Source organism: Chelonoidis abingdonii, chromosome 17 (assembly GCF_003597395.2).
Source record: "Chelonoidis abingdonii isolate Lonesome George chromosome 17, CheloAbing_2.0, whole genome shotgun sequence".
NCBI lineage: Eukaryota > Metazoa > Chordata > Testudines > Testudinidae > Chelonoidis > Chelonoidis abingdonii.
Window position 1 is genome coordinate 25692949 of NC_133785.1, and position 25662 is coordinate 25718610.

The 25662-nt window shown below is 43.8% G+C and overlaps 1 protein-coding gene across 1 annotated transcript in view; it reads right to left on the reverse strand.

Annotated features, from left to right (window-relative positions):
• Window positions 1–22936, reverse strand: part of ARL8B (ARF like GTPase 8B) — a 35617-nt gene extending 12681 nt beyond the window's left edge. The window contains exons 1-2 of the mRNA XM_032784194.2: window positions 22670–22936; window positions 173–253 (exon numbers count right to left, since the gene is read on the reverse strand). Of these exons, the coding sequence (XP_032640085.1) occupies window positions 173–253; window positions 22670–22792 (204 nt within the window). The 5' untranslated portion in view covers window positions 22793–22936. The remainder of the gene's footprint in view (window positions 1–172; window positions 254–22669) is intronic.
• Between the last annotated feature and the right edge of the window lie 2726 nt (window positions 22937–25662).

The following is a 25662-nucleotide window of genomic DNA, read 5'->3' on the forward strand; positions in this document are numbered from 1 at the left end:
GGAGGAGGAGGGGTTGCCTACTAGTATGACAAAACAAAGCTGGTCTTATGAAAGGTCAATTTAGTTCTCAAGTCTGTCTGAAAATGAACTCAGACTGTGACCTAATCCAAGAGTATCCCTTTAAAAACTAAATGCTTTTGTCCCCACAAAGAGCAAAATGTTCTTGACGTACCTTTATCGTCACATTACCCTTAGTAACTTTCCTCATGTTGAAGCCCACTGTAGGAATCATGTCTTCACTGAATTGACCTGACTGAATAGAAGAGAGTTTGTATTAGATCTTGTCACAATAAGGAGAGAATGTTTAAGCACAGAATCATGTACATGCATGATTGGCACTGTTTACAGTACACAGCTATTTAAAAAACAAAAAACAAAACAACTTACTCCTGTCCTCACATAAGGAGAGAATTTTATAGTTGAAGTGCCAAAAAAATATAGGTGATTGAACTAATTTTTGCACGAAGGCGTATTAATGCTCATTTCCAACCATGATTTCACACTCATTCCCTCAGGCCTATTCAGAAAATGTTTCAGTCAAAAGAATGAATGTCCAGTGAGCAAGTATCGTGCATGAAACTAAACCAGAGAGGAACAATACTTTGCTTACGTTAAGCCACATGAACATATGAAGTAACTCAATGTCTTGTTATACAGAGCTCTAAAAGAAAAACCATGCAAGCACTTTTCGTGATGGAGCTTAGTATTCCAGCTGTGCGAACCTCACTGCATCACTCTGGAATAGGTATTTTTCCTAAGCTGTGTAAAAACACTCAATTGGGCAATATGAACAGAGGGTGTCAACTCCGAAGGGACTGGCTTTCAACACACACAGAAAAGCTATGCTTCAGCTTCCTAGATCAGTAAGATGGCAGCTGGAAGAACTTGCACAGCCTCTGAGCCTCCTGAGAAACAAAACTGGCATCTCACATTGCACAATTTCAACAGTACTCAACTCAAAAGTGGGAGTGGCGTGTGTCCAGACCTGTACACAGCACATGCGACTGAAGGTTTGAAAGAATCTTCATGCTATTGTGCATTAATATTTAGCATTAAAGATTAGTTATGAATATGGCCTTACAAGAAATCTGATGTACATGTATAAACTGGTACTTCCTTTTGTAGTAAAATTATAGTTCCTACTTCCATCTGTAGTGTTAGCTTACGTTGGCCAAAGGAGCTCTTTTACATGGCACTGAAAACTAGAGGCCTTTTTTTGGCTAAACAAGCAGGTACAGGTTGCAATAGTGCAGATTTCTCCCAGGCTATCCTGCCTCAACTTTAAGTTTACCTCTGCAAAAGTAAATGCCTTCTTCCAGACTCAGGTCTCTGCTGAAATAGTATTGGCTGTAGTAGGTTTCTGAAATGGGTCAGTGTCCACTATAATCAGACCAAATCAGGTGACTCTTGCAAAACGTCTCAGATGTGAAAGCTCTCTCATTTCTCTAAGCTATCCAATCTCTCCAATAGCATATTGCCACAAGACAAGATCTTGCCTGCATCTTTCCACAACCTGACTCATTAAGTAGCTAAATTGTCCTGTAATATTACTTAGGACAACTAAATAAAGCAGCCAAGTTAAAACTGCTTTAAACATGGTTCACGAGGTAATAGCCAAAGATAATGATCAACTTGTAACACCAGACTTGTGTCATTCTATCTCCTGGTTACAGAGTTATGCGCCTTCTACGGTTCAGTTGCCCTTTACTTCTGCACTGCATTTACCCATTATTGAACCAATGAATAAAGGCAACTGGATGCCTAAAATATAGATTCACACACGGGTCCAGCAACTCTGATAAAGAGACTGTAAAGAGTTGATTTTTAAACAGACTATTGCAAACTCACCTTTCCTCATCTGACTGATCATAAAGACCTCTGTAGTTACAAAAAAGTGTGTTGTATGTTGACTTTACTCCTGAACTCTGAAATGCAGAGCAAGAGACCAACCTCAGTCTAAAGAAAGAGACAGTTTAAGTGACAGATGAATGAGTGGGCAACTTGGGTAAATTTACTGATTCTATTTATACTGCAAGAGGTCTTTCAGGAGTTAAGATATGTCCAGAGAAGCCAATGGCTTTTTTACAGCATAATTCTGAAGCTATTTTTACTTTATAAATTTGTAGATTGTTGCAACTAGCAATTAAAAGTGACTAGAAAATTTTGACTGTAAGACTCCCTGCCAATGGAGTTTAAGTCACTGATTTTTCAAGCCATTGATAGTTCAGATTTGCATTTTCACTGAAACGGTTTTTGTCGTTTAAGTGGCTTAGAAAAAAGGTCCCGAGTGAGATTTCTTTCATAGTTCTGAGGTACTGTGTGAGTAGGTCAGTGAAGTTCCATTTCATTATTCCAGATGCTTCTCACCTGACAGGTTGTTATTTGGCACTTATTACGTAACACAAAAATCTTACTAGCCATTCTGCATATCATCAATACCTAGTTTTCAGAGCATACTCAGCATTTTGCAAATGTGAAACTCCGAAGGCCTCAGTTGAGCACCCAGAGAATACAACCCATTTTTTGAAGGTGATGGCCAGGGCTTCAAAAGTTTACTCAAGACATTTACTCTGGCTCCCAAAGCCCCATTGCGCCCAAACTACAGTCCACAGTTCCTTCAAGAATGAAAAACAGCTCTCTACTATAACATCAACCTGATACTTTTAGAGATGTTACTTGTTTTGCCAGACTGTACCCTTCCCTTTTAGGTTTCACACCTACTCCTCACGCTTTCCTATACAGGATTGTGGATGGCTCTGTGTGTGTAGTCGTCTTCTGGTTAAGTTTTTCCTCTTCCTTCCAGTCCTTATGACCCTTTCCCCCTCTACACTGTGCTTCACTTCATCCCAGAGTGCCCTTTACCCTACTCGCTACTATCTAAAGCAGTGGTCCCCAAACTTATCAGGGTCATGCCCCCCAACCCATGACTGTGCCCTCCTCTACCTCCCCGAAGCAGAGGCCAGAAGCAAGGCTACAGCTCCTGGGGGTGGCGTGGCATGGACAGGGATAAGGAGGAGCCAAGGCTGGGGGCAGGACTGGGGCGGGGGCCGCAGCCAGGCTGCAATCTGGGGCCAAGGCTAGGGGTGGGAGCGGAAGCGATAGCTAGGCAGGAGCTGCAGCTAGGACTGGAACAGAGCTGGATGGTGCTCCTGCCCCACCCCCCATGGGGGATGGCCTGGTCCTTGCTATGTCCTACCCTAAAACTTTCTTCTGTGCTCCCCTACGGGGGGCGTGCCCCACAGTTTTGGGACCTCTGATCTAAAAGAGTCTCTAATAGCATTATCCACACAGGAAGGAATAAGGCCTAATCTTCAGATTAAAAGGTGTACTCTACTGGCTTAGACAGCAAGAAGCCAATCACCTAAAAACTATGAAATACAACTCAGACCTCATTTATTAAGTATATTCAGAATCTGGTGCGATGCTTTAAGCAAGGCAAGCTTAAACAGCCTCAATATATTTGTTAAATTGTTCTTTGACAGCACATCAGGTACAGCAAATTTATAAGCAGTAATATTCCGTTCATCAGACAAAAGCTGCCTGAAACTGCAATGTCTAAGTTTTTTCTGAAGGTCACAAGACCACACTGCTTGCTACAATGCACAAGGTTCCTACTTTTATTTTGATCACTGGGCTCTTTCAATTTTGCTCAACTCGACTCTTTTCACTGCTCTCTTTAGGTCATCTGTGCCTTCTTCAATGCTGCCCCTTACATCTGAAACTGCCTCCTTCAGAGCACAGGTGACCATTCCTCCTTAATATGGCTCACTTCCGTAGAAACTAGCCAAGTTAATCAAATGATCAAGTTTTTGAAGTCATACAGTGCAATGTGTTCAGGACCCTGTATTTTGGAGGATTATGTGTCCAGACAGATTGGTGCATAATTGCCCCTTTTGGTAGCACAAACTAAAGTTTCATTTTAAAGAAACCAAAAGATATTACATTTCAAAAGTTGGCTTCAAAATGTGAAACCAATCCAAAGTTGAAGATATTTACCCAAGTCTACAGGTAGTTAAGCCAACAGCTCATAAAGGTGATAAGTCACATCTAACCACTGAATGATGTTTACAGTTTCACTGCTAATCATTTTAGCACAATCAAGTTCAGGTGATACTCTGATGGCTATAGTGACAGATAGTAGGACAGGCAACCAGTACCTATGAAGATGTGCTGAGGTGAGAAATGACAAATTTCAAACCCTAAAAATCAAGTTGCTGCCAAATCTGCCCCTAAACTAAGAGAAAGGAGATAGATCCCCTCCAATAATCAAGAGCTTCAGCAATTCTCTGTTCAGCTCAAAGCTTTTCATCCTTGCATTCAAGGCTCTGCACAACTCCACCCCACTCCAATACTTCAGTTCCTAGACTCCTTATCCTCCACCCAGCCCTCTCATGACTGCTCAAGTCTCTTGCACTCTCTGCTATTTCAATATGCCTCTTATGCTTGGAAAGTTAGTTAGTCTCCCTTCCCTCATCCAAGATGCTTCTAAATACACTCCTATTCCATTAAGCATTTCAGCCTTTAGACTACACTATATCTTCCACTTGTGCCTTTAGGTTGTAGGCTCTTTTAGGTTGTGACTCATTTGTACAGCACTGTATAGTTAAGCATACATCAGCACAGCCTCTTGCCTCAGATGAAGTTTCCAAAGGAACTATTCTACACTACCTGTCACTAGTCTGAGTCTCTAAAGCAGGGGTAGGCAACCTATGGCACATGTGCTGAAGGCAGCACACCAGCTGGTTTTCATGGCACTCACACTGCCTGGGTCCTGGCCACTGGTCCAGGGGGCTCTGCGTTTTAATTTACTTTTAAATTAAGCTTCTTAAACATTTTATAAGCCTTACTTACTTTACATACAACAATTGTTTAGTTATATATTACAGACTTATAGAAAGAGACCTTCTAAAAACATTAAAATGTATTACTGGCATACAAACCCTTATATTAGAGTGAATAAATGAATACATGGCACAGCACTTCCAAAAGGCTGCCAGCCCTTGCTCTAAAGCAAAACTAGGGTACAAATTTGTTTTACAGGATAGGACTTGTTTAGGCAAGTCACAAGTATCAGTGCAGGTGATTCATTTCTAACGTGAGTTTCGGCATTTTATAATTTGCCTTGTGGGCTACATAAGATTGTTTCACTTTAATTTTGAACAACCTTGTTTTCTAGCTTTTCCACTACCACCCTTCCCACAAGTTTCACTATCATCCAGTTACCATCAGCCAGTATTTAAGGATTCTTCTTCAGTCTCCTTAAATCAATTCTACTACGCAGGACAGAGTAAGATTGGTTTAAACCAAAAATGTTTTCAGCAGAATAACTAAAGAGAAAGTCATTGTTTTAAACCCTTGTAACCACAATACACAACATCCCTGGCAACAGTTTCTTCCTACAAAGCAAACCATTAAATTATTTTTCACTATAGCGGCACCCTCCTCAAGGAACTGCAGAGAATAAGTACTTCTAGCAGGGAGAAATGGCTACTTTGAATTTATTGCTGAAGAGGACAGTTGCAAAATCCAGCATGTAAGGCAGATGTTAAATGAAGTACCGTTTTGTCAAGACAGTACTTAGGCAACTGTACTGAAAGAAAGAACTATCTGAAGATTTAATCTCATTGCTACTTTACTATAGCCATCCAACATCTTGACAGATGAAAGGAAAAACCAAAGTTAGTCAATGGTGTGAGAGAAAAACCCATATACGAGTAGCAGTGTTCAGGGCTAGCAGCTTGTTGTTCCAAACATGTGAAGTAACTTTGCATCAAGTTCTTTATGGAGGCTAAGTGAGCTGGTTAAAGTTAAGCCAAGATAGCAGACGTGATCCACATTGTCCAGAGCTTCATTACAGATGCAGATTTTAGGTGGGATATTGGTGCCCAATGACATGACAACGGTTTTCTTGATATTGATCTCTGCATGTATCAAGTTCAGCAAAATAAACTTATTCCATCAGGATCTGCAATTCATCAGGTGAGTCAGAGATGAATGCAGCAGCATCTGCTAAGAGCAGATCCCAATTAGTGAGCTGGGTGACATGCCTTTTGCTCTAAAGTCATCCAATGTTGAACAAGCTGCCATCAGTCTTTGAGTCAATTAATATGGCTTTCTTCCCGGCAGGCACAGGGAAGTTGCTTGCAAGCTCTCTCCCTCGTGCCTTTAGGAGCTCCAGAGGTATCTGATCATTGCCCGCTGCTTTTTCCAGGCACAATCTCTTTAATAGTTTTCTCCACTTCAAAAGTTGGTGTTTGGTACAGCTCCTGTGTTGCTGGAAGCTGGAGGACGGCAGCTAAGGCAGTAATCAGAGATAATGGTATCCTCTGAACAGAGTTCTTGGTAATGCTCAGTCCATTGGTCAAGTTGTTCTTGCCCTTTCAGGTTTGATGTCTTTTTACAAATTGGACTCAAAAGGAGGCACGTGGTCATCATAGGTACCATGAAGGTCCCCTCTGTCAAAGTAGGTCTGAATCTTTTTGTACAGGACTTGCCAATACTTTGGGAACATTCTCTGGTGGCTTTCTGGACCATTGTCTTAGCCTCTTTGAATTTAAAGAGTTCTGGACTTGGTTGTTGAAGTAAAGTTAGGCGAGCTTGCTTTCTCTTTTCTATGAGGGGGAGCAGCAGACATTTGAACTAGTCAGGCTGTTTTTTCTTTGTTGTCCCAAAGAGATCCTTGACAGTAGCAAGCGTCTTTCTTAAAATTTTCCCACAAGGTATCAGAAGCAGGGGAATCAAGTTGCTCATTTTCAGAAACTCAAGTGCACACTGAAACTCTGCACAAGTGTCAGAGTCCTTCGCGTTAGTAATACTGAGGCAAAGTTTGACTTTTGGCTTCACGTGATGGATCTTTTTAAGATGTAATTAGGGCATGGCCCTAACAGTGTCGCAATCTGCACTATGCATTGATTGAGCATGCAGTGTACCTCCAAAGTTTTTGTGATGGATCAGGAAGAAGTCAAGCTGATACCAGTGTCCTGAGCCGGGGTTGCTCCATGTGACCTTGCTGCCAGTGCTGCCAACAAAATACGTATTCAAGACCATCAGCCCACAAGAGGCACAAAGCTCAAGGACATGCTGGCCATTTTCATTGGCCAACATGGCACAGATAGCCTCAATGATGTGACCCCAATGCTCCCAGTCCTTATCGTAACGGGCATTGAAATCACCAACCACCGAGTCTGCTCCTTATGGGGACATTGTTGATTTGTTCCAGTTGAGACTAGAACTCAGCTTCATGCTGTTTGGAGTAGTCAAGTGTTGGTCTGTAGATGGACAGAAGATTCAAGCTCCAGAGCCCTATATTCAACGTCCAGCTGCATGTTCCTCTCACTGATAAATATTGGAGGGTACATGCACTGAGGACAGACTTCTTGACAGCAAATCCCACACTGTAGATCACTGGCTCATTTTCAGCAGAAGTGGTAGTTTACTTCTATTTAGTGATCCAGTTCCCAAAAGTCTCGTCTCACTGAGGATTGCAACATCAACATCCAGTAGATGCAGTTCTCTATCAGTTATGGCTGTTTTCCAAAGTTCATGGTCTTTCAGTTCAAGTATGGTTAATATAGTGTGAACGTTCCAACAAGCAATCAATCAATTTAGAGCCAGGAAAGAAGCTAGACAGGAGCTTTCTTAGCCCATCTTTTCTAGGGCCTTCCCCAAATTGGGGCAAGCAGGCCACCCCTAAATAGGGCTGCTTGGAAATCACCTGGGTCCTTCCCACCAGGACAAGCGACCATTAAGATGATTGGTATAGACTTGTGCAACTTCTAGACAGAATACCACTTCAAGCTGAAGGAAGCACTTGCCTTATTGTGTCTGCAACTGTACCTTTTCTAAATGGGAGTGGCCTCAGGAGTGTGGATACTGTCGGTCAACAGGATTCTGGCTCATCTGCTTTTCTGGGGGCATTTTCTTCATCCAGGGAGTTCCACTACCACCCCTGAGTACCACTGCGGCTTCCCAAGGGGAGACAGGTTTACTGACCTGGGCCTATCACTCGCAGTTGCATTGCAGGTTGCACAGTCTATGCATCCAATGGCAAATCCTGAAGAAACTGGCCAGACAGTATTGCTACTTTACAGCAAGGTAAAAATAAACTAGCTTTAGTATTTCCATAAACCAAGATTTCATGTCAAGCAATGGTCAGCAACTTTATTTAGCATTAGAACTACTTTGAGGGCAAGTTGCCCACTCTACTAGGTAGAGTACAATGCATCCTATTAACAAGCATTCATGTAGCTATTACTGCCATCCATTAGTATAATATCTGCCTACTGAACAGATGGTGCACATCTATTTAATGCTATAAGCTTATAATATAGAATTGTATAATAAAATCAGCATAGTCATGTTAAGTAAAATTCTATAACCCTGGAGCACAGAACAGGTTAATTCATCTGTAGACAGAAGATACCATTTGTTTTTAGTGTCCTTTCCCCCTTCCCCAAGTCCCTCAAAAGGAAATTTTAACAGCTCTTGCACGGATTCCATTTTTCCATTAAAGCTCATATGGGAGAATGTCAAAAAATATTCTATTAATTTCTAGCTTCCGAAGAAGCCATCTGCAAGAATTACAGCTTCCTTGATGAACAAAGACAAAAAAACTGTTCACAAATCTTTCGCTAGAGTATCCTTTCTATTGGAAGAACAGTAAGTAGTTCAGTTCATAGGCCAGGCATTCAGAAGTACAACTCTCACAGGCTGCTCATCAGTGACCACAACCATTTTTTTTTTTTAGGACGCAGTCCAACAGAATTCTGCTTGCCTGACTTTAAGCATACTTCCATGAATCTATGTAGGCTGAGAAACATGTATCTTGCAGGCAGATGTGGAGTAAGAGTTAGCACAAAATAGGTTGCATTTAAAGTAGGCATGGAACCCTCCATACAAGCCTCATACATTTGGTTGAGGCAACTGTTAAGCCTTCATGAAGAAGTGGAAGGGAAGGCCAGCACCAGCTGCCACAGGAAAAAGGGGTAGAAAGCCCTGCAAGAAAGCATTATGAATAGCCTGCCCAGGAATTTCTTAGTTACACCTCCTTAGTTAGAGGCTAGGTTATGTCCCAAAGCTTGCAGGTCTATACGTCTCAGAGTGAAAGCCAGCTGCAGGCCCTCAACTTTTCTTTTACCCCCATCTGTGGCACTGGGATAAAGCCAGCCAGGTAGGCTGCTTCCTTCCAAGACTAAGTACTTTAGAAGCACTAAAGGTTATTCAGCATGCTCAGCGTCATTCCAACTCCTGCACTGGGCAGAATCTCATCAACAAAATATGGCATCTGTAACTCAATGCCTTTACTTCATATCGAATTCGAGTGAAATTTGTTTAGTCTAGAATAGAAAAGTAGTTTTAATTGGCAAGTTCACTTCCTTAACCCATAATGCATTGCAGGTGACATTCTGTAATGTCTGACCTAGGGTTTCAGTCTTGAGGCAGGAGTTTGGATGCTGCATACATAATGTGTCAACTATATAGTCTGATGAATGCTGTCACTTTGAGGACAGCAAGCACAGTATGCTGACTTGAGTCAAACGGTAGTGTTTGTTTTCAGTGCTCATTAATACCACACTCAGGACAGGCCTACACTGCGACTTTAAATCGGTTTAATGGCCGATATACTGATTTAACGCTGTACCCGTTCACACGACGTCGTCATTAATATCGAGTTAAACGGCTCCTTAAATCGATTTCAGAACTCCTCCCAGACGAGAGGATTAGCGCTAAATTCGATAGTGATAACTCGGATTAGGGTTCGTGTGGACGGAAATCGACATTATTGGCCTCCTAGAGGTATCCCACAGTGCACCACTGACCGCTCTGGTCAGCAATCCGAACTCGGATGCGGAGTGCCGGTAAACAGGAAAAGCCCCGAGACCTTTAGAATGACATTTCCTGCTTTCACGTGTCCAGCTCTGATCAGCACGGGTGGCGATGCAGTTCAAATGCAAAAGTAGCTCCTGCATTGAACCTTACGGGAGATACTAGATCTGAGTGATAATAGGTGAGACAAATCTGTTTTATACGAGCTCTGTTAAAGACAGGAAATGCCAAAGCGTTGTGAAAAATAAACTCCAGGATACACAGCGGTGCGTGACAACCGTAACGGGAAGCCCAGGACTCAAACGGATGCTCATGGAGGGAGGGAGGGCTGGTAATGAGAATACAGGCTACAAGTCTCCACAGCAGGTCTCTGAAAACTATTGCATTCTTGGCTGAGCGCCCAATGTCTGTAGCTTATATACACGGTGTTCATTGCGTTGGTTCAACGGAACAGCTCATCAGTCTCTTCCCCTCCCCAGCACGTGAAAGAAAAGTAAAATACTAATTCCTTGAACTGAACATGGTCACCCTCGTGTACTGATGCTGCTGGCAGACGCTGATGCTGCTGGCGTGTGAAGCCAGTATTCCGCTCCTCTGCCCCTCCCCAGTAGTAGACGGTCGCCCAGTGAGTGCTCCTTGGCTGGAGTCTAGCCGCGGGGCTCCTGGGTGAAAAATGGGAATGACTCCCTTTTTCTGACAGTGGATGGTACGGATCCCACTGTGGACGCGCTAAACCGATTTTATTAGATCTGTTTTGTAATATCGGTTTAAGCTAATTCGAAATAATCGTGCAGTGTAGACGTACCCTCAGACATCTAGTACTTCAGTAAGGTCTCCTGAAAGATCACTCTTGTTTACCATAAGTGCATATCCAGTTAGCAAACAAGCTTCTCCAAAACAAACTACAATATTCCAGTACAGGTTTTTACTAAACCAGAACTGAAAGAGAAAATAAATCTACAGAGAGCACGAGAAGTAGCCCAGAGTTTCAATTTCTGGCCCAATCTCACTGTCTGTGCAGCTGCTCAATGAACTAGAGAAAAAACAACAGTTTTCTTTGCTTGCCATTTCCCGATCAGAAAAGGCATCAAAAGGAAATTCACATTTTTACAAGTATCAGAGGGGTACCCAGATTAGTCTGTATCCACAAAAACGATAAGGAGTCCGGTGGCACCTTAAAGACTAAACAGATTTATTTGGGCATAACCTTTTGTGGGTAAAAAAAGCTGCTGCTCTCCAGCCACTCAGCTCTGAAAGCAGTGCAGAAGTTAGGGAATACTATAATCCCCCCTAAAATAACCCTGTGACCCCCTGCAACTCCCTTTTGGGTCAGGACCCCACCCCACCCGAGAAACTCTGGTCTCCCCCATGAAATCGGGGGTATAGGGTAAAAGCACAAAAGATCAGTAGCTACTTCTGTACTGCTGCTGACTTAAGATTAGGAATACCATACTATGCCATCCATACTTCTTTGCTGCTGCCTTCAGAGCTGGGCAGCTGGAGAGTGGTGGTTGCTGACTGAAAGCCCACCTCTGCATGCAGCAGTGCAGAACTAAGGGTGACAATACAATACCATGCCATCTTTACTTCTGTGCTGCTGCTGGCAGCAGCTCTGACTAATCAGTGGCTGCTGGCCAGGATCCCAGCTCCCAAGCTCTGAAGGCAATGCCACCGCCTGCAGCAGCACAGAAGTAAGGTTAGCAGTACCACAACCCTACCACTATAACCTTGTGGACGCCCTCCCTGCCCAACTCCTACAATTATAACACTCTGAAATTTCAGATTTAAAAAGCTGAAATCATGAAAATTATTTTATATCTTATGACCGTGAAATTGACCAAAACGGACCATGAATTTGGTAGGGCCCTACTTATTTGTTATACCACAATAGTATTTTACACTTGAGAGTTCCACAGGTGGTAAAATTTAATCTTACCTACTTTGTTTAAAGTGGGATAGTTATCAGTCACCATTGGAATGAATGAATTTAAGACAACTATCATGTCTCACTTTAACACGAAGCGACAGTTATCCAAAAACTTGTATGCAAGCAGTTTGGGATCCATTCTCTTAAACTCTCTCTTACAATGTCCTTGGGCTATAGGATATTCTTTATCAAGAATGTTATACCTGAAGTACCTGAGCATAAACTATTTAGATCTTTGCCTAATAAGGCTCGCTGGCTATAGATTCATAGACTCTCGGACTGGAAGGGACCTTGAGAGGTCATCGAGTCCAGTCCTCTGCCTTCATGGCAGGACCAAATACTGTCTAGACCATCCCTGATAGACATTTATCTAACCTACTCTTAAATATCTCCAGAGATGGAGATTCCACAACTTCCCTAGGCAATTTATTTCGGTGTCCAACCACCCTGAAAGTTAGGAACTTTTTCCTAATGTCCAACCTAAATCTCCCTTGCTGCAGTTTAAGCCCATTGCTTCTTGTTCTATCATTAGAGGCTAAGGTGAACAAGTTTTCTCCCTCCTCCTGATGACACCCTTTTAGATACCTGAAAACTGCTATCATGTCCCCTCTCAGTCTTCTCTTTTCCAAACTAAATAAACCCAATTCTTTCAGCCTTCCTTCATAGGTCATGTTCTCAAGACCTTTAATCATTCTTGTTGCTCTTCTCTGGACCCTCTCCAATTTCTCCACATCTTTCTTGAAATGCGGTGCCCAGAACTGGACACAATACTCCAGTTGAGGCCTAACCAGCGCAGAGTAGAGCGGAAGAATGACTTCTCGTGTCTTGTTTACAACACACCTGTTAATGCATCCCAGAATCACGTTTGCTTTTTTTGCAACAGTATCACACTGTTGACTCATATTTAGCTTGTGGTCCACTATGACCTCTAGATCTCTTTCTGCCATACTCCTTCCTAGACAGTACCTATACTAGGTACTTGTAACATTTACTGTACAGGTCTTAGGCCAACACAAATGCTTCATGTTCAGTTGTATTTGAGACACTGAATATGTAAAGCAAGCTGCTTGCTGAACAATTCCATCTTCACCTGACGTGTTGCAAGCTCCCACAATATGCAGAGCACTGTAGCTATAGTCTACTCTACGGCCTATCATTCTGTAGTCGGAACACTGGCTTCCTGTTAGCTGTGCTGGCGTTTTGTCTGAAGACCAGTTTGGGATGTAAAGTGAGACTCCAGCATATGATCTTAATATGATTAGTATATAGCTCTAGAGCTGCTGCTCCTTGCATCTGCATCAACAATTCATTTCAATTTTCAGCATGGGATTTGAAGTATTACAGGCAATCTACAATACTTGAGTTCAAGTTTGAAGCAATGTTTCTTTGCCACTGTCAATCTTCAGAAAATTACTACTGCATGTTATGAACTATTGAAACTTAACTCATCAACAGATCTCTAATGGCAATGCCATTACGCAGTCTTTATCGTAGCCTTTTTAAAGTAACCATACAAATATAAGTTTAAGTAGTACAAATTGGAATAAATTTAAAGAAATCCTAAATGCCTGACAAGTATCAGGTAATAGGACTTAATGACAGTATGCACAAGACCTCCATTTCAGATTTTTGGATATGTTACTGTAACTGCCACGTGCCTAAGTGTGGAAGTTTGCTTCAAGTCGGGGGAACAGCTGGTTCTGAAGTGACAAACTACTGCACTGTTCAGACTCTGAAGGAAGGTTAACATTAGGCCAGTGCATAGACTGTTTTTTCCTGCTTTGGGCATTTTCTGATATTTAGGCCTCAGCTTACAAGTTTCTGCCTCTATTCAAAACAGAGGAGTATGCCCCCTTCCCTGCAAATACTTGGCAGGTGAGCTTTACACCAAGCTCTAGAAAAATCACACTTGGCAATGAGGATGGACTGGCTTTTATTCACTGACTTTTATCACTGAGGGAAGGGAGTACAGTGCAGAGATTAGATCTGTGGCTTAATATTTGAGCTTTGCTGCAGAGCAGCTCCTTAAGATGAAGCACATGCAAAAACCTCCACCTTTAGTATCCTAAGGGATTCAGGAAATGATACATCAACAAAGCTTTGCCATTGCACAAGACAGATTCTTATCTATTAGTCAGTCCAACTCGCTCATGACTTGTCTTCTAGACAAATATAAAGGTAGCATGACTCTCAAAGGAATGACATAATGAAGTTTGGGTAACAATTTTATCTAAGATACACCCGCGTCCTCCCAAACTGGAACTCTCTCAGGGTTGCTTGTATTAGCTGTAGAGTGTTCATGCTAATGTCTCCTCCCAACCATTCTAATTACGAAGACTGAAGTTAGTGTTTTCCTGGGTACCTTGAATTCTGGCATTTCACACAGATTTTTAGGGGCCTTCACTACAGAGGAAGCAGGTCTTTGACCCATATTTATAGAGTTTTAAATAGAAAAGCCATCAAGCCGTACTGTAAACTCACTCAAGGCCACTGCATTATACATTTTAAACTAACAAAGTAGAGGCAAACAAAAGAACAGTTTAAGATTCTTTTAGATGTTAGTTTAATATCACTAAATTACAGACCGTGTTTCAATTGTTTCCTGTTCTGATGCCTTAGTAAGACTCAGAAACTCCCTATTGGTTTAGGGACTCACTTGGTATCCACTGAGAGCCAACAAAGAATATTTCCCCAACAACAATAAACTGGGCTGCGGTGAAACTATACGGTCGGAAAGTTTAAGTAGATTATCTTGAAATGCAAGTAACTGAAGCGTTTATAGTACTTGTTTCACAGCCCTAGCTTGATGTTGCCTTTAAGCATTCTAGATAGTTCTCCACTGAACTGACCACTAAATGCAAGCACAGTAATTCACTGGAGAACAAGAGCTGAATACCACCCCTTTCCACCTCTAGAGGTAAAAGTATACCATAGCCTGAAAGCCTTTATTCTGCTCTTCACAAGTGCAACAATGAAACTAATGAACTTCTATTGCAAGACAAGATACATCACAACCTGGCGAGGTAAATCACTTCATGTATACCTGAGTGAGGATATATACATCTTATCACCAGTGGTAAATAAGGTAACTAAGGTATGTCTGTGTTGACCTGGAAGCAAGCCTCCTACCCTTGGTCCACAGACTCTGAAGCCTGGTGCGATGGTGGGCTTCAGAGCCCCTGTTCCAGCCCAAGCAGCAATGTGAAAGCTTAGTCTGATATTTTTAGTCCACTAGCCCAAACCCTGCTACCACAAATCTGTGGACCCAGGCTAGGAGACTCACTCCCCGTTGCAGTGCAGGCATCCTCAGAACCCTATGAGAATATATAACTTTATAGCTCAATTACCTTTACGATGCCATTCATGTGCAGATCCAATATGGATCAACCTGTGATGACCTATCTGTCCCTCTCAGCACAACTGCGCTTGAACGTTCTTCCTTTGGGGAAAAAAATTGTACCACTATTTGTATTACAGCAGCATCTAGAAGTTCTGAATAAGGATCAGGGTGCACTGTGCTAGGTACTGCACAAACACAGAAGAGAAAAATAATCCCTGCCCTAAGGAGTTGACAGTCTGTTAGTTCATCCATTTTAGAAAATGAGTTTATGTACTGTAAAATGCACTTTTAGGTTGAAGACACTGTAAGGAAAAATAAATTAGTCATTTATAGAACGTTAGCATGATATAAATGGGAGGAGAAATTTGAGTGCGATTGCATGATGGGGTTGCTTATGATGGTAGTGGGCAGGGCTCAGCAGTTCTGAGGCTCACTTCTGGTTTATATCTTAACATTTCTAAAAGCTTATGCTTCAGGGTTTCAGCTAGCCACCTGCAGGGTTCAAGAAGGAATTCTACCCATACAAATGTACTCTGGTTGTTTTGTTTCATCTCCTCTCTGACACGTTGGGGATGGCCATGGTTGGAGATGGAACACTAGATGAGGCAGGCCAGGGCTCTCAGGTGGGACTAGGCATTCTCTCTCAGGTAGTTGGCTAGCTGGTTCTTGCTCACATGCTCAGGTTCTAGTTTATTCACTATATGTGGGGTAAGGAAGACATTTTCCCTCAGTCTGACTGGCAGTGGTCATAGGGGATTTTCACCTCCTGCGCAGCATGTGGATGTGGGTCAATTGCCAGGATTATCTGGGTGTCTTTCACTTAATCATATCCTGCCATTGTGGGGGCCTGAGGCACTAGTGCAGGGGTTCTCAGGACAATTTTTGGTGGCCTCAGAATGTGGCCATCAAATCTTGCTGGTGGCTGCTCTCCCACTTTTTCCTAAAATACTTAATTAGCTTTAGGAAAAGCTAATAAATATGCACAGATACCCCTTCAAATCATTGTAATTTATTCATTGATAGCTAATAAGTCTGTTGTGAGAAGTGATATTAACAAACAGACTTACTCAGCCCCAGCAAGCCTGGGGACAAATTAAGCCCTGGATGGAGGCTCAGGGGAGGCAGTGTGGACCAGGGGAGATGGGGGACAGGTGCTGGAGGAGGTAGCAGGGGGCTGGAGCCTGAAGCCCTGCTACCAGAGCCTTGCAGCCAGAGGACAGGGTCCAAGGACAGAGCCTGAAGCCGTGGAGCTGGAGCCCAAAGGCCCATGTCCAGAGCCTGCTGCCTCGCCACCCCTGGGCTGAAGCCCAAAGCCTGAACCCCATTGCACCAAGAAGGCAGAGAACTCACTGGCTGCCTGCTCCTACAACATTGTGATCTAGGTGACTCTAGAGGGGAGGAGAGCCCAATCCCTGCTGGTAGCCCCAGCAACCAACACCAAAGCCGTGCATCCAGGGGCAACAGCAAGGGGGAGAGTCACTACTTTGCCCTCCTTCGCTCCCCCACCCCCCCCCCCACACACACCACACACCAGGAGGCTGTGGCCACAAGAAAAGCCCCTGATGGCCTCAAGCGGCCACAGTGGCCATATCTGAGAAACACTGCACTGGTGCACCTTGCTCCTTCCTTTTCTCTGCCTGTAGCAGAAAGTCTGATCTCCTGTGGCCTGTAATGCTTTGATCTAATTTCAGTTTGGGGGCTTAGTGTGCAAGTGCTGGGTGATGGTGTTGGCCTGTGATATTCAGGAGTTCAGACTAGATAATGTGGTGGCCTCTTTTGGCTTTAAACTTTATGACTAACTCACAGGGTGAGACTGATACTGGGGACTGAGACTCCTTTGATAGCCACAGGCCGAGAATGATCACTTTGGGTTTTGTTCACAGGAAGTCCAATAAGTTTAAGTGTCCAGAAACTGAAGCCTCAAAATGCTCTTATTAAAGGAACACTGATAATTTAACACCAACATGTATGTTTGTAAGATGAGGGTTTTAATCTCTTATTATAGGTTTAGACTTTTTTAAGTTCAGTTTAAAACTTCTCCACAATGCTGCTGTATTTTGGATGCAACACATAAGAGGAACAATAGACCAGTCTGTTTAATAATCTTCGTTCCACTTTGACATAGTTGAAACAGCATGAGTGAAAGATTTTTTTTTTAATGTCTTATTAACAGTGCAGTTTAAAGGTATATTAAGAGGACAGTGAGGGCTTGGCTACACTCACATTTTACAGCGCTGCAACTTTCGCGCTCAGGGGTGTGAAAAAACACCCCCGAGCGCTGCAAGATGCAGCACTGTAAAGCGTCAGTGTAATCAGGGCAGCAGCGCTGGGAGCACAGCTCCCAGTGCTGCACGCTACACCCATAAAAGATGCGGTTTACGTGCAGCGCTGGGAGAGCTCTCTCCAGCGCTGCCGCTCTGACCGCGCTTTGAAATTCCAAGTGTAGCCATACCCTAAGTGTTAGGTTTTAGAAGAGTACATGCTTTCATTAACAGTTGGTTACCATTAAGCGGGGGGACCAGAACATTTGGCAAGCATGTTTGGTATTAACAAGTGGGATCATACATCAGGCAGCCAGGTGTCAGACAGGAGTTTTACAATAAAATCAGCCAAATATAATGCATGAAGTAGCTTTTGGAAGCTGAAGTTCAAATGTAGAATCAATGTTTACCAAAACTAGTTCAAGACTTTTAGGTTTTGCGCAACAAGAATCTATCAGCTCACTTGAAATATTTGTGTTTCAACTGTGTCACATGATTAAGGAGATCAGTTGCCCACTCAGTTGCAGCTTTCTGACAGAAAGCCTGAAGAAGGACTGTTGACGAACACTTGCTGCAGAGATGCAGTCAGCAAGAGTTACTTAGACAGTGCAAAAGAGGCTTCAGAGTCTAGTGAACAGAGAACACTATCAGTCCTCAATTAAAATCCAGGGGAAAATTCAGTTAGATTGCATCTGGTTATACTGCAGCAGCAAAAAACTGTTAAATCTAAAAGCCATAGGCCTCTTCACATTCTGGAAAGTATGGCCCATGATGGAATGATGCTGTCCCTTGTGACCAGGTTTACTCATACCCCCATAATGAATATAGTTTTCCCTGTGTATCTAATTAAAGGGATAGTGACTAAAGTGGAACCTTCAAAGGTGTCTGCTTCGCTACATTTTCTGCCTCACATGGTAGCTAAGTAGAATCTGAAAAAAAAAAAAACACTTATCTACAAGAGTTTATAACTAGACTTCACTATAAACAGGTCCAATCCCAATTTACATACCTAATGAGGAAGATCAAACAAGCCATGGTAGTTAAAGACTAAGTAGTACAGAAGGAAGCTGTTAACTAAAAATAAAAAGAGCACCTTTTCCTAATTTGGTGCACTTTCCAGGTTAAGTCTGATCAGCAGTCAGCTCTTAAGCTGATGAGTAATTGGCACTAAACATGTCACCTGATGAAATCAGATACAAGTCATTACAGGAACCTGCTTGGTACGAGAGATCTTCATGCTGTGTCTACATTACAAAGAGTTGCAAAGGACCTGGTTATGATATGATCACTTTTATAGAGAACATGGCAGACGTGTTCCCCCATCCCACCCACATCATACATAATCATTGGACATGTAATCAGTGCTAAGATATTGTATCTACTCTACAAAACTGAAATGACAGACTACAATATTCTGCTTGTATTTTAAACCATGGTTTATACCTTAGCATTCTAAAGTAGTCAAGAAAGCTGTCCAAATGTTTCAAACCTATCTACTGCTGAACTACACAACCAGATAAATGCTGCAGTTCTGGCATGGCCCAACGGTACTGACTCTCACAGTACCCAGAAACAGTTTTGCAAGTATATGTATTTAATAATAGTGTTCACCCATATTAGTTTCAGTGCTTTAAAGCCAAAGACTAAGCAATTGTTAGTAAGGTTTATCATCTTTTGATCTTCAAACAGCAGACACAGGGTACACCCTTCTGCGCCGGAGGATGGAAAAAAGTGTTTACTTAACATCTCTTATCCCAGTAAGTGGTAGTTCTACCACTTCAGCCAGTTACACACTGTATGTTCATCTACCATGAACTTCTAGTACAGTATATTTAGAGTACTAGGTGTTCATGAGGGTGTTCTTTTTCAAAAAGATGTGGGAGGGAAAGAACATTACAAATGTCACTGACCAGCTTGGTAGCCAGAATAAGTGGTAGTTTTGTTTGCACCAAGTAGAGAGAGTCTATTCCCTCTCCTATCCAGTTGATATGTACAGGACATTTTGATTCCAATCTCCTTGTTGCTGGCATCCCAACATTTCCCCGCTTCTTCACCACTAAAGTGAGTCTTGGCTGTAAAAGACTAGAGACAGCCCCAGATTACTAGTACTGGCTAAGAACAGACAGAGCTGAGGGCTCTACCTGCTAGGCCAAATAGCTCCGAAAGTCAACAAGCTATCAGGGTTGTAAGGTTAATCCTGTTGCTCAAAGTTTGTTTGTTCTGGCCAGCTACAGATAGGATCCTGAAGCACAAGAAAGACTAGCATTTCAGGGCCTGCCTCAAGTCTGTTCAATCATTTTAAAGTCTCTGCTTTCAGAAGGCTGAACCGGAGAGCTTCACTTTGAGGACCATCACACTACCTTCCCTACCAAAAAAAAGTGCCTCTCTCCCAAAAACTAACAGCTTAGTCCTGCAGATGTGCTTAGCCAACAAGACAGAGGCTAAATTTATGGAGGAAGTGTTACTCAATGATTAGAGCGTCCTTGTTGCTCAGTATTAGCATAACACCAAGTTAGAGTGACATTCCTGATTAGGCAATATAACTGTCAGAACATAAGGAAGTCAGTTACATTTACTGAGCAAGACCTAAATTCTTCAACATCTGCATGCTGAAAACTTGGTAAATAATGTTTCCTTTCCAACAGGTTAGTCAAATAAAACTTTGATCGAGGTAGCATGCACACAAAGAGTAAAATAGAAACACTGATCTGAGCAGAGCCTATCCTTCACAATCATTAAACTGCAAAAAAGCTCTGAAATGCAACAAGACTGTCAAAGCGCCCAACAGTTGTATTAAGCCTTGCACACATTCACGGACAGTCTTGTCTACCGGAGCTGGTGACTATGCTATCTGAAAGTGTGTGTGTAAGTAAAAAGCTTGGATAGATTATGTATAATTATTTTATAGGACAGTACTGAGAGAGAGAGAGAGAGAGAGAGAGAGAGAGAGAGAACTGAATCTATCCAAGCAAGCTTAACAGAACACACAAAATGTAAAATCTGTGTGGCTGTACAAGAATCATACTGTTCCCAGTCTTATGCAGCCAAAAAGTTGGCTTGTCTCTCTACCAAGATAAGCTTCTTATCCAACTTACACCCAAGAATTCAGTGCGTCAAGTGACTGTCCTATCCACTCCAGACCAAAACTGGTTTAATGCCTCAGTTTCCCTGTAAATCCCTTGGACTATCAGTTATGACCTTTATTGCATGTGAATGAAGACACCAAGCATCCTTCCCCAACTGCAGTATTGGATACCAATAGCAGAGCCAGAAGAAACATATGCAATTCAGTGGTCCAGGCAAGTCATTCAATTTGTCTCCTGTTCAGTGACAGTCATAAGAAACTTCACACAGGAGGCTTCAGACTTATAATTGGTTCAGTGAATCCATGAGAGCACATCTATGAACCATGAAGTGATTTTCTTCGGCTATTCAGAAAGTGCATGCCCTAAAACATTCTATTAACAGGAGAAGATATAGATTGTTGGAATCAGAATATTTTTAGTAGCTAGAAATTAGCAGCAGAGTGTAGAAATAGGAGAGGAGTGCAATGTCAGAAGCAGACCTTCATGACAGGACAAGAAAGCAGCTTTAAGCAGTTTATTGGCAGATTATCAGAAATAAAATGGAAGAAAGCGGTTGAAGGCATTCTTCATGTTATGGGGTTGTTAGTACAGTTTGCCTAGACAACATAATATGGGAAGCTGTCCTAAAACCATGTTATCAAGCTATGCTGTAAGCAGTATCATGGCTGTCAGTAGAGTGTCTGCCTACACCTCAAGCAAGCTATGCTACATTGTTAGCACAGAAAGCACCATGTTGTAGCAATAGTTCTAGTGAGGCCAGCTCAACCCAGCAGTCTTAGTTTCAAGGAAAGTGCATGATGGATCAACAGCTAGAGAGAGACAGTTATTACAGCCAGTATTTTATCCCACAAAATCCAATACACAGAACGTCAGTTTTATTCTAGTCAACTGTACTTTGTTCCAGTTGCATGGATGCTATATAGGATACCATGCCAGGAACTGTAAAATGCAACAAGATCTGCAGATTCTGGTTAATTACAAACCAAATTAAAGCTCAGACAAGTGGGTACCTAATCCTGCTCAAAAGTAGCTACTAACCCCTCATTACTAAATAATGGAGTTGCAGGGAGACCTGTAGGAGCAGCTGGTAGGAAGCAATGGTCTCCCTACCAGACAGAGGAGATGTTCATTGGCCTCTGTGCAGTGTCAGGACTGCTAGCCTGCTGCAACCTTGTTTTGAGGCCTGGGTCTATCAAAGAGAGAGTCCCTCCCCCCCCAAATCCACCATTCCCATACATAGAGCCAAGAATCATCCCCTAACCACTGCCAGAAGCTTCCTCCAGCCATACTCCACCCCATCTAAAGGCTGGGAGAGGAGCCTGTCCCAACCCTTCACCCCAACAGCCACACACAGAAACAGGCCTGCTTACATGCCATCCAACCCAATGGTGGACAGACCAAGGGACTTGGACTCCCTCCTACACTCTCTCTCTCCCCATTACCCCCAGGGCCCAACAGGAGGCAGGCTAAGGGACTCAGATCACTCCTATCCCCCCCTCCCCAGTACCCACCCACAAGACACAGAGCCCACCCCCAGCCTAATGGGAGATGGACCAGGGGACCTAGATCGCTCCTACCCCCTCACCTCAGTACCCAGCCCCCAAGACAGAGCTTCCCCCCACCCAGGAAAACGGGAGATGGGCCAAGGGAGCTAAATCACTCCTACTCCCTCACCCCAGTACCCCCCCCCATGGAAGATGGACCAAGGAACCTGGATCACCCTACCCCCTCACCTCAGTACCCAGCCCCCAAGACAGAGCTCTCCCCCACCCCCCAGGCTAGTGGGAGATGGGCCAAGGGAGCTAAATCACTCCTACCCCCTCACCCCAGTACCCAGCCCCAAGACAGAGCTAGCTCCCTTGGTCCATCTCCCACTAGCCTGGTGGGGGGAGAGAGATCACTCCTACCCCCTCTCCCCGGCACCCCCCACAAGACAGAGCTCCCCCCCCCCGAGGCTAGTGGGAGATGGACCAAGGGACCTGGATCACCCTACCCCCTCACCTCAGTACCCAGCCCCCAAGACAGAGCTCTCCCCCACCCCACAGGCTAGTGGGAGATGGGCCAAGGGAGCTCGATCACTCCTACCCCTCTCCCCGGCACCCCCCACAAGACAGAGCTCCCCCCGCCCCCGGCTAATGGGAGATGGGCCAAGGGAGCTGGCTCACTCCTACCCCTCTCCCCGGCACCCCCCCCCCGAGGGCAGCCCCCCCGGCAGCGGGCACGAGCTCACCGCGATGACGTTGACGAAGGTGGTCTTGCCCGAGTACTGCAGCCCCACCAGCGTGAGCTCCATCTCCTCCTTCCAGAAGAGCGAGCGGAACCAGTCAAGCAGCCGGGACAGCAGCGCCAGCATCGCGGCGGCGAAGCGGGCCGGGACCCTCCGGCACTGGCACTAGCTCCGGCCCCTCAGGGACGCGCGACGGCAGCGACTCGCAGGCTGCGGCTCCTGCCAAGGCCAACGCTGCCCCGCTCGCCGCGCCGCGGTCATATGACGGCTGGGCTCCACACGCCGGCCTGGGAAGCAAGAGCGGCCCTGGCGGCAGCAGCCGCAAACCTAGCCTACGGCGCCCCCTGCCGGCTAGGGGTCCGCCCTGCGCCCGGGGAGGACTCATTCTCGCGTACCTGCCCTGCCAGTGCCGCCCAGCGGCCACCTGAAGCGCTGGGGCAGGGCCTGGGGCAAGTGCTGGGACGGAGACAAACAAGGTGAAAGGTAGGGGCAGGGATAGGGGCTGGAGCAGGAATAGGGGGATAGGGATGGGGGTAAGCATAGGGGGTTAGGGACTGAGGCAGGGGCAGGGGAAAGGGGCTGGAGCTGGGATAAGCGGATACGAACTGGTGTTGGAGCACAAATAGGGGTTGGGACATGTGCACCCCTCTGCCACCCCTTTCCCCTTCTGCTCTCACCCTATCCCCCAAAAGCACCCCCAGACCTCCTCCTCCAATAGCTCTACTGCCCCCATCCCACTCCCTAATACCCCATATTGAGGACTGGAAGGATTCAATTTTTATTGATCAATGTCAATTTCACTGTATGTACAACAAATATTTCCATGGATAATAGTGGAAATTTACAGATAGGCAAGGTAAGAAAAATGCTGCTTGAGAACTTATGAGAGTTTGGTTTAAGGATATTTACTTTGGGTTTTTGACTATTAGTGTTTTGAAGGCTATAAAGCTTTAACATTTTGAATCTCGCTGTCTCTTGTCATTAAATAATTATTGTCTGAAACTCCCCGTTATCTGAGACCTGGCCCATCATTTCCCATGACTGTGAAAATTTAAATCAATAAAAAAATTTAAATGCTTAAAAATAAACATTGATATTATCTGCTGAAATTCTAAGAATATAAACATTGAATTCCACCTAGCCTATTCTAAATGTTCAGAAACTTTGTCAGTCCCCCAATCCAAAAAAAATGATGCAACTGTCTTAAAAATCATGAGATTTTGAAAAATAAAATATTAATAGTAAGTTATTTTTATTTGCCTTCTGCTTTCTGTGCCTATGGAATGCACTTGGGTCACATTTTCCAGCTTTCTTCCAGAATCATTAGGGTTAGAAACTTTTTTTTTTCCAAAATGAAAGCTAAGTTTTTTCCACGGTCACTTGGCTCCTGGAGCCAGGGCTTTAAACATAAATTATTGATTTATGATAAATCATGAGAATTGGCAACACTGGCCACCACTTGCTATGCCACACAGCTACCCACCCAATACCCCATACTGTCCTGAACACCCCAAATACTTCCACTGCCTCTGATAGCCCATCACCTTCTGATATCCTGCACTGCCCCTGTCTACTATCCACTGCTACTCTGACAACTTCACTGCTAACCCACCATCCTGTGATGTCCCCCTCTTAAACCTACTGCACCATTAGCCATGTGCTTCCCCTGGATCCCCCACTGCCCCAATACCTCTACTGCTCTCAGCCCCACTATCCTCTGGTCTCCCACATTGCTCTCTATAGCTCCACTTTCCCTTCTCCCATCCCACCACCCTGTATTACACCCCCACTCACACAGTGAATCCTCTGATGCTATCTCATATCTGCTGACTTCCCCCTTCTACCAGCCCCATGCCTGCTGCAACACCCCAACCATCCACCCCTTGGAAACAGTTTGCTTATTACATTGAAACTTACTTACCCTTGGAGCCCTGTGCTGGTGCTTGAGAATGAAAAAGAGAAACTGATCAGCCTAGTTTCCCTGTCCGAAATGAGTGAAGTACATAAAGGAAGCAAATAGTGTCAATGGGGAAAAGTAGATTAACCGTTTAAAATTAGGTTGGCTTCAGTATACAGGTCTGGACAAAGATCAACAGTTTGACTATAGAATTTTAATAAATATGTAAAGAACAGGAGCTGGAGGCAAAGTGTTTTCAAGGAGGGACCTTCGGCTTTGGAACCTGTTCCCCCACCTCCCATTGATCCAAAATAGCCCATCTGTTGAACTTTGCAGTACAAAGGCATAGCTGTTTATTTACTTGGGCTTTGGGGGAGGCAGGGGCTTGAAATGGGCTGAGATTTGTAGTTCTCTGATGGGTCAAGTTTTGTTGGGGGCTGTTAGCTGCTAGTTCCAGCTGATTTGCTTCTTGTAATTTATGTCAGTTATCTAGAGTGCTAGTTATCTTTGTGTGCCTCCACGAATAGCCACATATTTTGCATGATTTCAGTACAAAACCATGAACTGACGCCAGATTCATCAAAAAAGTTTGATGAATCTACTTTCTCATTTAAGACTGTGACAAAATCTCAAATGAAGGGCGTCTCTCCTGGCATTAGGATTCATTGTATTTCACTGGGTAGTTGTAACATTACTTCCTTTTAAAATATTTGATTTTTCACAAGTTAAGCCCCATCCTGCGACTGCCTCCACACAAGTGCATCCATAAATGTAATTGCAGGACTGGGGTTTAAGTAATAATAATCATCATATGTTCGTGTGGTATATACTGTGTGCTATACGGCAATAAAATATTACATAAAACACACCTCTAATATACTATTAATTTTGGAGATTTCACACAAAGTATGTCCTAAAGCCATTTAAAAAGAAGAATGAAAAGGGTTCTTGAGCACAGTTAGCAGTCTCCATAACATTCTGATAATCCAAGTGTATTGCACCTCGAAGAGAGTTTAGACTAGACCCTCCTGTTGTGCCATTCTTGCAACAGATTGGGCCTGGTTCCCCCCTCGCTGGTACCACTCTATCTCCATTCCCT